Source organism: Eretmochelys imbricata, chromosome 2, assembly GCF_965152235.1.
Source record: "Eretmochelys imbricata isolate rEreImb1 chromosome 2, rEreImb1.hap1, whole genome shotgun sequence".
NCBI classification, from domain to species: Eukaryota; Metazoa; Chordata; order Testudines; family Cheloniidae; genus Eretmochelys; species Eretmochelys imbricata.
In genome coordinates this window covers 192,281,932-192,296,197 of record NC_135573.1, presented here as the reverse complement: position 1 = coordinate 192,296,197, position 14,266 = coordinate 192,281,932, and the positions used below count along the sequence as shown (strand labels likewise).

At 43.2% G+C, this 14,266-nt stretch overlaps 1 protein-coding gene across 1 annotated transcript in view; it reads left to right on the top strand.

Annotated features, from left to right (window-relative positions):
- Nucleotides 1-13,992, top strand: part of METTL6 (methyltransferase 6, tRNA N3-cytidine) — a 42,336-nt gene extending 28,344 nt beyond the window's left edge. The window contains exon 6 of the mRNA XM_077811208.1: nt 13,483-13,992. Coding sequence (XP_077667334.1) covers nt 13,483-13,536 — 54 coding nt within the window. The 3' untranslated portion in view covers nt 13,537-13,992. The remainder of the gene's footprint in view (nt 1-13,482) is intronic.
- The last annotated feature ends 274 nt before the right edge of the window (nt 13,993-14,266 follow it).

Below are 14,266 nucleotides of genomic sequence, written 5' to 3'. Positions count from 1 at the left end.
TAACAATTTATTCCACTTTAATGAGTTCTTAACACAGTAAATTATACTCCTAGAGTAAATCACATCTCTGGATGTGTGGATATGTAAACATTGTATTGGATATGTAAACATTTTAAGTTAAAAGAACTTCTGTTAGCTATACCTGAACATGACAAATGATAGACGATTTCTTAGTCCAAAAACTTAAGTCTGCCTTTCTTTTGACTAATAACAGTTCTTGGTCATGAAAACAGGCTGTAAATATATAACAAAGATTGCCTCTTGCATAACAAGATAATATACTCTGGTCAGGAGTCCAAATTTCAAAAGCTTTTTAAAAGGGTATTTATCGTTAAACCTTATTTAGTCTATGCTATTGTACTTTTAATAAGGCTTAACTTTAAGCAGAAAGAAGTCTTCTGTACTTTACAGTTTTAACATTCATAATGAATACCTAATTAAAGTTCTGTTTAATTTTAAAAGCATGGATTTGCTTTTCACTCTCTAAAATTACCATAAAAATCAGAAAATAAATTAGTCACACATCCCTCTTCAGAGATCCCATCAAAGCATAATTATAGTAATTTTAAAAATTAAATCCTCAGAGTGAAGTCCATAGTATCTGCTCGCACCAGCATAGATAGGAGAAGTTTATTTTTGAAGAGACACGATCCAACTGTGCACACTTGGGTACCAATTAGGGACAAATCTTCAGTACAAAAGTAACAAGGAAGAGTGGGTGGAGGGTCATTGGAACAGGATCTAAAATAATAATCTCTTTTCTAACCATGTTCGTACAGCAGCATGAATCACACAATAATGACATGACCTCTCACATACACATTTTTGGGATGTGGAAGATTCATATAAAAACAAGCCAGCATCAAAACCATGCCAGACATTTTAACACCTCTGAGTGCTATAAGAGTGCACTCTCCTCTAGCAGAGATCTGAAGCCCAAACTAACCGGAGTTTTTATACTGATTTAAGTAATGGGTTAGGGGCGTAATTTTCTACTGAAATACTTAAATCAATACAACCCCTAGTATGGGCACAGTTTTACTGGCATAAAAATGCTTAAAATGGTATATCTTATTCCCCTTCCCTTACAAGAATAAGCTATACTGGTTTGAGCACCTTTATACGGTGTAACTTTGTCCACATTGGGGGTGTGGGGTGCTTACTGCAACTGTACCTGTATCATTGACGTAATACGACTTTTGTATGCAGACAAGCCCCGTGTGGGCCCTATGCTGATAATGTAACATTATTCTTGGTTTGACTGGGCATGGCAACAAGGGTTGTGTGAGGTTAGCACCCTCCCTTTGCTCAGGTCACCCAAACTAGGTCAACATGGGAGGAGTTAACTCCATTCCAAAAGATGCGGCACTGACTGCTCGACCTCTGTTCCCCAAGGTATATGCCTGAGCAAGGCACATGGGTTCAGATCCTCGGATAATGTGAACTAACATAACTCCATTGACTTAACTGGAACTGTGCTAATTTACAGGAGCAAAGAATCTGGCTCATTGTGTCTAGGCATTCCAACTAAGGTGATGCATGTGCATCCAGACCCCACTAGTATGTAAAGAGCAACAATTTTGTCCTTTAACTTTCTGTGCATGTAATGCTCCAGCGGTGGGGAAAGCTGTAAAAGCGTCTTTCCTGATCTCAGCCATGCCAGCATTTACTCAGAGGTGTGACAGGCTGCCATTTTCTAGTTTTGTGTGAAAGGTGATCCTTAAAACCCCAGCCTTGCCAGCTTATTTGCTGAGTTCAGGTGTATATTTATGCTGCTTTTCCTAGCAGGTGTCCTGGCAATTCAGTGCAGACTGTGCTTGGGGACATGATGATAATTGGACCATTCAAAAGTAAAATAAGATTAATGAGTTGCTATTATTGGTGTTGCTATAATTTAGAGTACCATACTTGGTGTTCTTGATTCACAGATTTAACTGAAATGTTAGCGTTTTGTATGAGAGAGAGTCAATGCCCAGAGCTTTCTTAAATGTTCCAAAAAGAAATGCAAAAAAACACATCTAAACAATAAAAGGTTTTGCTTTGTGAAATAACTGTTGGGTTATTTTAATAGTTAAAATAAAATGTGTAATAATAATCACCAGTTAGATTCTGGACATCTAAGCAACGGAATGTAGAGGTTGGTAGATGATTTCTCAGATGATTTATTTAAGGTTGGTTAAAACTTATTAACTTAATTGGTGCTAGTGTGACTTCAGGGTGGCATTTCCTATGTGTTACCTAAAAGTGTTTAGGAACTAATTTGATATTCACTGTGATCTTGAACTGACAATTCTTTGGTATCTAGATGCAAGGCAGAGTCTGCAAGTGATATACATGGAATCCTACATTAATTTAACATTTTAAGTTTCATTAATTAGAGTTGTTGCAATCTCCCGTTATTCTGAATTTAGTGGTAGTGTCAATCACCTAATTCCATCCATCCAGTTTATACTGAAAATCTTTCTGTTATGAAGAACTGGTTCTAGATTGTTTGGCTCTCATGCATGTGACCATAAACCTGGGGCACAACCTTCCCTTTCAGAAATGCAAGCTAATTATAGAGCTGCTGCAAAATAATAAGTAACTCAAGTGAAAAGAAAATGGTAATTACACAGTAATTCACATGCCTGCTGCTGTGTTATCTCTTGATAAGCGTAATTGCTCTGTGTCAACCCTGCATACAGTCTGTATAAGCATGTTTGATGAATATGTATGTATTCCTGTAAGGGTTCTCCACTGCATGCTATTTTCTGCCAACGTAAATGGTTGCTGACACAGCATCATGTCTCCAGTTGTTCCTTGATCAAGCCTTCACGAGGTTTGTGTTAATATCCCTTCCTTATTAAAGTTAATGTCACTGGGGATTGCCACTTTCAACAATTTCCACATCCTAGGCACAAAGGAGATTGTAATCCTCCAGAGGGAGGAAATAGACAGCATTAAAGCTGCTCTCTTTCTGAAGATTAGCATGTTCTCTGAAGGAATCATCCCTGTGAAGGGGGTTGTCATCTCTCACCTTCCAGACTGCAGCGTCCCTGGCTTGCTTCATGCCCTTCAGCTCTCTCCAAGATGACTGCTTCAGAAAATCATCTTCTCTCCCGCTGCTGTGCTTCTGGCATTCCCACCTGTGTGTTTCTTTTCCAACTCACTCAGCATCACTTGCACCGTGGGAGGACTAATTACAAGAGGGCTTGCCATCTCTGGTGATGCTATATCAGTGAAGACTGACATGGAGGCAGATGATATGGCTGCTAGACTTGCTCAGAGCAAGTGTAATCGTCATGATGGTGTGATTGCCTATGCCCCTTTGACAGCAATTTTGTGTGTGGATGTATGATGTGCAACATGTATGGGGTCCACATGTGGTTTAGCATGAAAACTCTCTACTGTAGACATGGTCGGGTAGCAAGAGGGTAGTTCAGTGTTAAGACAGCCAGGAGGTTACCACATTGTCAAAATGTCTTGTGATGTGGATAGTTTCCTAAGCAGGAGCTGGACTGAGACCACCATACAACCATCAGATTATAACAACCTTCAGCCACCACCAACCTGCCCTGGAAACCTACCTCTATCTCCAACCTTTATCACAATATCAGACTGTATGGATCAAGAAGCGATGATCTATTGTAATTGTCCTGATGAGAAAACACCTAAAAATTGTCACCAATCATCTCCCTTGGTAGACTCAGCGTTTGAATAGTTCATTTACAAACAAAGGTTTTAAAGTAGCAGCCGTGTTAGTCTGTATTCGCAAAAAGAAAAGTACTCCTTTTTCTTTTTACAAACAAAGTTCTTAGAACTTCAAACGAACACAGCAACTGACCCTGCCAGAAAATCTTGAGACACAGAACGAATTTCACATTCATATACCCAGACTGCTTTAGGCACCCATTGTGCCTGCAGTCTTAGGAGCAAACATTATTAAAGGATTTATGCATTATGAGAAAGCTACGCTGTGCCCCTGAAGTGGCAGATCAGAAATCTCACCTATTAGGAAATAAAGTTTCCTGTAATCATCAGTCACTTCCAAGAAGCTGGAACAAACCTCTGAAAGAAGTAAGGAATGGAGGTGGATTAGAAAGAGAAGCAGAGGAAGGGTAGAGGACAAAGATAGCTCTCAGGCATCATTGGGGAAATGCACTTCTAACCCTAAAAAAAGAACAGGAGTACTTGTGGCACCTTAGAGACTTAGCTCACGAAAGCTTATGCTCAAATAAATTTGTTAGTCTCTAAGGTGCCACAAGTACTCCTGTTCTTTTTGTGGATACAGACTAACACGGCTGCTACTCTGACTCCTAACCCTGAAATTATCTGTGTACACATGCATATTAATTAAGGGGGCTCTGTAAAGCTCCCCTCAGTCCTCTCTAGCAGCCACAGAGCTGTTCAATGAAGTGCTGAAACAGTCCCTGATCTGCTGCTGCTGCTTGGGGTGGTTACTGACACCTCCCCGCCCTCAGAATATGCACTACACATTGTGAGGAAATTGCCTGCCTGTATAATTCAACTAGAAAATGGAAGCATTGTACAGGTAGATTAATTGGTTGTGAATGACACTAATAATTAGGGTGCTCACGAAAGCTCATGCTCAAATAAATTGGTTAGTCTCTAAGGTGCCACAAGTACTCCTTTTCTTTTTGCAAAGACAGACTAACACGGCTGTTACTCTGAAACCTACCAATAAAAAGGTATTCAGCAAGAGATATTGCCTGGTGTAGACTTGAAGGACTGTTTGTTTGTTTGTTTTTTTAAAGGTTTGTGATTGTGTAATACAAGGTTGGGCTGTTTGAGGACATTAATTCCCAAAATAAAGGACTTTTGGTGAGTGAGAAGAGTGGGGGATGAAAGGAGGACTCCCCATCCACCAGGGAGAGTGGTGTTAAGTGGCTAGACCAGAGTATAAGGCAGAGGTGGGCAAACTGCGGCCCATGGGACCGTCCTACCCAGCCCCTGAGCTCCCGGCCGGGGAGGCTAGCCCCTGGCCCCTCCCCCGTAGCCACACTGGCAGCACGGCTTGCACCCGCTCACCTCCCAGGCTTTCCAATAAGCCTGTCCTGCTGCTCTGAGTGGCATGGTAAGGGGGCGGGGGGGATGGGGTTGGATAGGGGCAGGAGGTCCCGGGGGCAGTCAGGGGACAGGGGGCGGTTGGATGGGGTGGAGGTTTGGGGGGAGGAGACAGGGAGCAGAGGGGGTTGGATAGGGGTGGGGTCCTGGGGGGGGCAGTCAGGGGACAAGGAGTGGGGGTGTGTGCATGTGGATATGGGTCGGGGACCCCGGGGGGCCTGTCGGGGACGGGGGTGTGGATATGGGTCGGGGCAGTCAGGGGACAGGGAGCGGGGAGGTTGGATAGGAGATGGGGGGTCCCGGGAGAGGACGGTCAGGGGACAAGGAGCGGGGCGGGGGTTGGATGGGTCAGGAGTTCTGAGGGGGGCAGTCGAGGTGGGAAGGGGGAGAGGGAGGGGGAGGGGGCCAGGCTGTTTGCAGAGGCACAGCCTTCCCTACCCAGCCCTCCATACCGTTTCGCAACCCCGATGTGGCCCTCGGGCCAAAAGCTTTGCCCACCCCTGGTATAAGGAATGACTCCTGAGTTCTGTCCTCAGCTCTGCTACTGACTTTCTGCAGTCATCTAATCTCTTTGTGCTTCAGCTGACCCATTTCCAAAATGGGGACAATAATATATCTTTGTTCTCTGTTCTAATCTAGCACAAGGCTTTTCAATGTCCCTTCTCAATGTCCCTTTACTGTTGCCACTGTTAGTATGTGAACTTTCTCCTCTGCAGCTCCTGCCATCTGGAACAGCCTTACTCCAGGGATGTATTAAAACGAACTAGTCCTTAGATCCAACAAAAATTTGCCTTTCCTCAAATTTTCAGTTGTATCCCCAAATTAATACTTCCTTCACCTAGAACCTACTAACCTTTCTTTGTCTCCTATCCTTGAGTCCTTTTTCCCTCCCCTTTGGCTTCTCTACTGTCCTCTCCAGTCACCTGTCACTATGGGGAGCCATTAGGGGCCCTATCTCCCTATTCCTCACAGGATCCCAAACAGCTTCTCAACAGTGTTCAGGGGTCATTTTTTCTATCCTTTTTATAAGCCTGCTCTTTGGGCTTCCTTCTGGTAGACAATATTGAGCTGTGTGTTCCTGTCTCTCCCTTTCTGACTGCTTCCTCACTCTTCTCTCAAGCCTCAGCCAGCAACCTTAGCTATCCCTCTGCAAAGCTGGGATTCTAGAGTGTAAAGGGAGGAGCAAGAGATAAAGGGCTGGATGATTCTGGGGGAGGTGCTGAGGGACTGGAAGGGCATTGCTGAAGTGTGGGGGACGAAGGTCAAAATGGAGTCTGGTGTGTACGCTTTGGGTGCAGGGCTGAAAGGCTAGAGGTGCATCAGGCAGAAGAGCTGATGGGTTCTCTGTGGAGGATGGGTGGTGGAAGGGCTGCTGGGTGCTTTGTGTCTTTTGTGTGTGTGTGTGTGTGTGTGTGTGTGTGTGTTTGAGGGAGTGGATGAGCGGCACCTAGAAGAAATGTAGGCTCAAGAGGTGAAGACCCCATGGAGGAGAACTGAGAGAAACTCCTACTCGGCAGCAGGATGAAAGAGTGAGAGATCCCTGGGGAGTAGAGTGGGAAGGGTGAGAGGTGGGAGACCCACAGGAAGGAGTATAAGGAAGAGAGACTGCAGTAGGAGAAAGAGACTGGGTAAAAAGCATCCCAGGCTGAGAAGGAGGGTTGGCTAAGACCTGGAAAATGAGGAGATGGTGGGACTCCAGTGAAGAGAGCTCTAAAGGGGCAGGGAAGAGAACTGGGTAGCAAGCAATGGAGATGAGGAAGGGATAGGGGGAGAGGGTAGAGTGGGAGAATAGAAGAGCTAATGGGGTGTGGGAGGCGACAGTACAAGGAAGTACAAAAAACAAGGCAGATAATGTTGTTCCTTATAGGGTTATGAAGGTTAGATGCCAAAACACTGCAACTCCCCCCACCCCCCATGTGTTTGATTTTATATAGCAGGCAGCATTAGGGAATGTGATTCTGTTAAACTGAGGGTGGAATGGTGGCTCTCGTTACTAATGGGAGGTGACCATGGGAGTGTCCCTAAATACGGTAGTTTTTTTTTCTTTTCTGACTGCTGTTTCCAGATATATCTGATGGGAGATCTGCAATGACACTCAGAGGGGGCCCTTTGAGTTTGGTGGATGGTTGTCAATATCTAAGAGACCCTAACTTGCCGAACTGGCAAGCTGTGCTAATATCTAGATATCTAGATAAATACCAGGCGAGTTTGGTTTTTGGCATAAGGGACACAGGCCCTATTCTGCCTGCCCCTGCACTGGAAGGAGGAGGGCACAAGGAGTTCTCCCTATCTCTTGTCCTCCTGCCCAGGGCCAGCCAAATATGGTCAGGAAGCAGAAGCATTGTGCAAAAACCTTTATAATGCCTCTCCACCAAGGCTTGACTAGCTAAGAGACTGCCGCCTCCACCTCAGGGCCTCCTTGCTGCTTCCTTGTTAATTGCCAGCCTGGCTGAGTGCTTTGGAGGCAGCTGTTCCTGTGTGTTTGCCATTCCACATTTTGTTTGTCCCTGGGCGTAGATCTGTGGATCCACCCTTTTTCTTCATCTTTATGTTGTGCTCATCACAACAATGGTATCTGTCCCCTAATCTGTGCTTGCCTCTCTGTATCTTGCCTGTTTTGAAAGCTATTTTGAAAACGTCTTTCTCAGTGTCTTTCTATGCTCTTTTATATTTTAACTATCTGACTTCATTGTTTAACCCTGTAAATCATTTAGGGGTCCTGAAGGTAGGAACAATGCTGTAAAACAAAGTACAAACCACACTGGGTTATTCGATGACTTAATGAATTAATGTTGGCAAGTCCTTTTTGATTCTCAGATGGAGAAGCTACAGAGATGTGACAGGGTGGTGTTGGCAGCTGTAGAGTCCCTTTTGGGGGGCCAGCACACTGGTCACTTAGAGCAGGAAAAGCACTGGGTGTAGATAGAGTAGGCAGTTAGGTAGTCTGGGTTTGGGTTTGATATCTCTTACACCAGAAAGGAGACGGATGAGCTAATTAGCTCACTAGCAGGCTAGCTAGGAGGAGAAAACAAGCAGTATAAAAGGCTGAGCCAGGGAACCAGAGGGGGCCCCTTCTATCTGCTGCTACATTGTGTTGTACCTGAAGCATAAGGCAAGAACTAATAATCAAGACACTTGGTGAAGGTACCCAGGTAGAGGACATATGCTGTTTAAGCACCAGAAGGGCTTACTGGGTAGATTTCAAGGGCTGGAGAAGGAGCCCACTTACAAGAAGCACAAATTATCACCTCATGTTACGATCTTAACCTAAGTGATTGGTGAATTTCCTGTCTGGTAGGGCGGCCACTGAGTAAAGAGTGCAATCTCTTTGTCAAACAATTATTAAGCCCTTAAATTTCAAGCACTTGATTGTGTAGGGCCTTGCTTTCCCGGACCAACTTCATAGCATTTCTGCTCGTCTATGTAAAGAAGTAAGTTTGGAACACTGCAGCCAATCACTTCCAAGATGTCAGGGGATGTTCTAGGCCTCAATGGGCAGAACTCTACTGATTTTGGTGAAAATCGGAAAAGCCTGATTCAGAGGAGAACGAGGGCCTAGATGGCCTGGTGCTCCCAGCTGCTGCCTACACATAGCCCAGGCAACAGTGTAACTTGCAGTGTGGGGAAATAGACTCCAGGTGACAGACAAACTGAAATCAGGAGCATTAGCGGGAGAGGCTTTCAGGGGGAAGTGGGCATCTGGGTGGGAGGGGAAAAGTGGACTGGAAGGGGGAAGAAAGCAACAGGGACCAGGGGGATGGGGCAGTGGTGATGGGAGAAGGAGAAAAATAGCGGATGAGGGGCAGGTTAACAAGTAACTGGAAGGCAAAGGACAAAGCAGCTCTGTGCAGAGATGAGGTGGTGTCAGGAACCACCTGTGACCCTCAGCTCTGGTCCCCCCCACTTCTGGTCTTGGTTGCCTCCCCTGCCACCAAATTGCTGCAGGCAGAGGAATTTCTCTGGTGCCCTTGCTGCTGCCTGTACATCACAGACAACACCTTCATGTGTAGCTCTCTCATTGAGTGCACAGCTCAGCCTACAGGAGGAGCAAAGCGTGATCCTCTACTTTTTAAACACTTTTAAAAACAAATTTCAAAGATTAAAAGTGAAATAACTGTAACCTCAGGTGGATACTGTGAGGGGAACTCACTGCTTTTATAAGGGGGTCCTTTTATGACTAGATACTTTGGCTCCAATCCTGCAAACACTAAAGCCCATGTCTAAATTCACCCATTTGTCTAGTCTTATGGATGTGACTGAGGTGAATGAAGTTTTGCTAAGTCCTTAAGGATTTGCAGAATTGAGGCCTCTGAATGTTTAAGGTTGTTTACAGATGTTAATGTTTGCAGCTGAAAAGTGCTCCTTTCTGGTAAATTGGAAGAACTATTCTGTCCTTGAATCCAAGTAATATTAACCGAGGAGGTTTCAATAAAAAGAAGTATAGGGCCTTATTTTTAGGATTGTTGAACATCCACAGCTCCCATTGAAGTCAGCTAGCTTTGTGGGTGGTCATTACTTCTTGAAAATCAGGCCTGCCTATGCTTTGCTTTCTGGAATTTGTTGTTTGTAATTAAATGTGTGCAATCCCTCCTTTGCCCCCATTTTCCTGTCTCGGTATTATGTTCTATTAAGTGTCAAAAGGAGTTTGGGTCAGGTGACCCATGAGTAGTGAAGGGAGGGGAAAGGGAGTTTTCTGTATTGAACTGCCGTGGTGTTTCTCTTGCTACTGAAACATCACTGAATTCTCAGACTGGGGAGGAAAGAAGGGCTGTTAGGACTCAGCTGCTCACATGGCAACACTGCTTTTAAGAGACATTGCTGGGGGCACATTAATACCTTTCGGTTTGATCTGCTATTGAAATTGGTGGGAGATTTGCTGTTGATCTGACAAGCAGTGGGACTGGGTGCTTAAGAGGTAGCCTCAGGATTCTGGATACACTTAAAATTCACAATGTTTTTTATACTGTTTTCCCCCTACTCCCATAATTAATAACAGGGAGGGGAATGGCCTGATTTCCCTGTGGCTACTAGCCAAGGCTGTTAAACAGGAGATCTGAAGAGTCCCTAAGCCTAGTCTCTCATTTCATGGATCCAACAGAGGTAGTGCATTCTACCCTTTGGGGGAGGGACAGAGAGAGAGTGCTTCACAGTTAGTGATCCCTGTGACAGAACTAGGACTCTTGGGTTAATGGTTTCCAAAGGGAAATTCCATACAGTCCTCCATGCCTAAGGATGGGACTTCAGAGTTCTTATTGTGGTTACTGGAACAGATGGATGTAATGTCTACACTACTCACCGAATCGGCGGGCAGCGATCGATCGAGTGGAGGTTGATTTATCGCATCTAGTCTAGGTGCAATAAATCAATCCCTGAGCACTCTTCCATCGACTCCTGTACTCCACCGCCACAAGAGGCGCAGACAGAGTCGCCGGGGAAGCGGCAGCAGTCCACTCACCCTAGTGAAGACACCACGGTGAGTAGATCTAAGTACATCGACTTCAGCTACATTATTCATGTAGCTGAAGTTGCGTAACTTAGATCAACCCCTTCCCCCCAAGTGTAGGTGTGCTCCAAACTAAAGGCCCACCTAAGGGAACTAGAGAGTGAAGAAGGAAAGTCCCTGTGAAGACCAACAAACAGGAATCAGGGGAAGTCCATAAAACTGTTAATTCAACAGTGTGAATCACCATATGCTAAAAATAACAGGTTTCAGAATGAGATAGTTAGCTAATGAGTTTACTCAAATTGTTGTCATCAAGGGCTTCATATTCAAGCAATAGGATTTGCCAACATATGTGGTGTTCTGGGGGGATTGCAAGCAACACTTCTTGTACCTGGTAGGTTGGAAGGGTAGTTCAGAGTTTGTTTCTGGACACACAAGAAGTTGTGCTATTTCTCTCTGGGTGTAATGTGCCTGGAAATGTGTCTACGGGCTATTAGATAATGGCTCAATCTAATTAGAAATTGCAGGAAAAAAGGAAAAAAAAGATTTTTATACAGGTTGAAAAATGTTCCCCTGAAAGAGGAAGATAAACAATGATCCAATGTATGTGATTTCCGGTTCAGTCTAAAAGATGCATAAAAATGTAAGACACAGTTAAAGTCAGCCCAGTAAACAATTTGGCTAGTAATACTAATTGTTCTCTTTTTAAATGAAGAATATTAAACTTCTTGAACTTTAGTGCTAGAAAATAGCATATCTCTTTAAATCAGCCTATTTACATTGTAGCTCTGTGAAGCCCAGGTGGTATATGGTTTTTAATCACCCTTAAGTGTTACTTGTTAAACAGAATTGAAACAAAGAGGCTTTTGGGGGAATATTTATTTTCTTATCTCACTCACTTTTTTTTTTTTTTACTCTAATTAAAATGCAGTGGAGGTGGGGGAAATCCTGGTATGATCTGTCTGTAGAATAAATGCTCATTCCCACCAATGAATGTGTATATGTTTTTTTTTCTGTGGATGGAGGGTGCTACTTATACGGGTGTGAGATTTCCTAGATTGGATTATAAATAACAGTAATCTAGAGGACTCAAAGCTTCCTGAAGTGTAGCACGCACAGTATAATTACATAAACCAGAAGTACTATAGGAATTTGACTACTTTAAAAAATGTGTTAATGTCATATATAAGCTTCCAAGGAACTTCACAAACTCCATCATCTTCATGCCTATGATTATGGGCAAGATCCTGCTTTGTGTTTAAAATATACTGCTATATATCATATAATATGCTTCCCTGACTTCCAAAAGTATAATTGCTTTGAAAGTTAGTTAATAGAGCAACAACTCCACTGCCGTTTAAAAGAAAGGTATCATGTTTGTTTTACAAGGGCAATTCTGTGGTCCAAATTCAAATTTGGTGTAACTGCACAAAAATTCATTGAGTTACCTCACGGGGATGACTTTTGCTCCACAGGTTTATCTAGAGGATTTTATCCCCACATATTTGTGTATTTAAGAACGAATGGGTCCAAATTCTACTTTCTCAAATGTCTATTTTTCTTAAAAATTGTACTGTTTGTCTTTCCAGTATTTGGTTCAATGGTAAGAGTTATTTTAAAACTGAATTGTACAGTAATGCTATTTGAATATTCTAAAACATTTAATATATATTGTTTGAAAATGCTTTGGGCTGATGTGAATAATCAGCAGGAGCCATAGCATTTTTCAAAACAAAGATATTATTTTCATGCAAATTTCCCTTCAGGAAGAGAAACAGGATTCTATAAGCAGAATTGTCTCTAAATCAGTTTTTCCAAAGTTTTCCATCAACTGCAAATGGGTCTTTAGTAACCAAATATTCATTAATCAGTCCAGAAAATGCCTGTATAATACTAGTGTCTATATACATTCAGGGGCTGTGATGCATCTTTGTTTTGTGTGCTAATTTCATTTCTCAAGTATTTTAGTTGAATTGAGCTCTCAGAAGAAGCATGAACAAAGATATCAATGTGAGCATAGATTTTTTTTAAAAAATATGTAATTTACCACCTGCAAAATCTGTACAAAATCCACTGCTATATATACAACACTACAACAATCACTCAATTTGAATTTAAAAAGCCGAAAATTAAGCACAAGTTATTATTGTGTTTCACTAAGATGTTTCAGGCAGGCTTGGATTAACCAGTGAGCACTGTTCGATGGGGAGAAAAAAACAAAAAGACTATGATTAGTGCTGTGACTCCAGGCACAGGTTGCAATGCCAGTCACTCAAAATTGGCTTGGCCATGTTCCTTTCTCCCCCCTGACCCTGTATTGTGATGGAGGATTGCCAGGACAAACCTGGGGGAAAGAACTGGACCCAGGCTGGAAGGGCATCTGGCCTGTGAAGATGGTTATTAGAACCACATTTAGGGTGAGAACTTGCACTAAGAAACTGGCTACATGTATTAAGCTTAGTTTGTGTGCTCTGTTTTATTTTCTTAGTAATCTGCCTTGTTCTGTCTGCTACTTAACTACTTAAAATACACCTGTTTATAGTTTAATAAATTTATTTCTGGTTTATAGGATAACCCACTTTATGTGATTTCTAACTGGGGGGTGAGAGGCTGTGCATACCCTCCTCCACATTGAGGGAAGAGGTGAATTTCATATAATTTTGTGTTTGTACTCCAAGGGGGGTGGACATCTGGATGCTGTGGCAAGCCCCTTAAGCTGAGCCTCCTCAGAACAGATCTCTGTTTCTCTGTGCAGCTGGGTGCGGCCCTGCCTGTGTGCTTGGCTGGAAAAGGCTAGCCCAGCAAGACCAGGTAAAATAGTCTGCCTCAGTGGCATCCCAGCACATCAGGTGACATCCCAGGAGGTCCAACCTGTCACAGGCATCACATACTTAAATCAATAACAGGCATAATTTAGTAATGAAGAGGCAACTTATCTTTCCCATTGTATTTTTTTTTCTTTGTATTCTGTTTAGGATTCTGTGCCGTGGGCAGATGACAGGAGCAGAGACCTCATTCAAACGGCCTAAAATCTGTCTGTGAGAGGAGAATGAAGACTAAGCAGTGACTTTCCTCCATCCTTAACCCTGTAGAAGCCTGCCCTTACATATGAAATCTAAGTGGTCGGAGCTATGTGAGTTGTGGGTGCGGGTGGCAAAGCTGAGGAAGATCCATGTTACATAGCAACAGTTTCCAGAAAACCCATGGGAAAATGGTAGCGGGAATTCTGGTCTTGTCAGCATTAATTCTCTGTTTCTGCTCTGGGCTTTGAGACAGTGGGCCAGCATGGCTTCACAGGGAGCCCGGTTGCCATGGGAATGAGAGGGCTCCATGATTGTCATGAAGGATATCTGACACAGATGTCCTGATATCTGACACAGATGTCCTGAAATCTGTGTGGTTTTTCTCTGTAAATTTCCTTAATTTGCTTCAGTAGGAGTTGTAGGTGCTCAGCACTTCTTAGGATCAGGCCATAACTGTTTTTCTTTAATGAAATAGTTTAAAAAAAAAAAATTCTGCCACAGCCTTGTGTGGTGTAAAGCTGTCTTAGCAACCTCAAACAGTCCACCTATGATTTGTAGCTGTGTTCTCTTTCTGCTTTTATGCAGCTTTTATGTCCTCCTCATTGTTTTAGGCCATTGGTGTCACTTCAAAGGTGTATGGTATTTTAAAATAAAAAATGTTTACACCTGGTCCCTCCTTTTTTTTGCTGCATTGTTGTATAAAAGAAGGCTCGAGCAATATTTGTAATTTATCTAC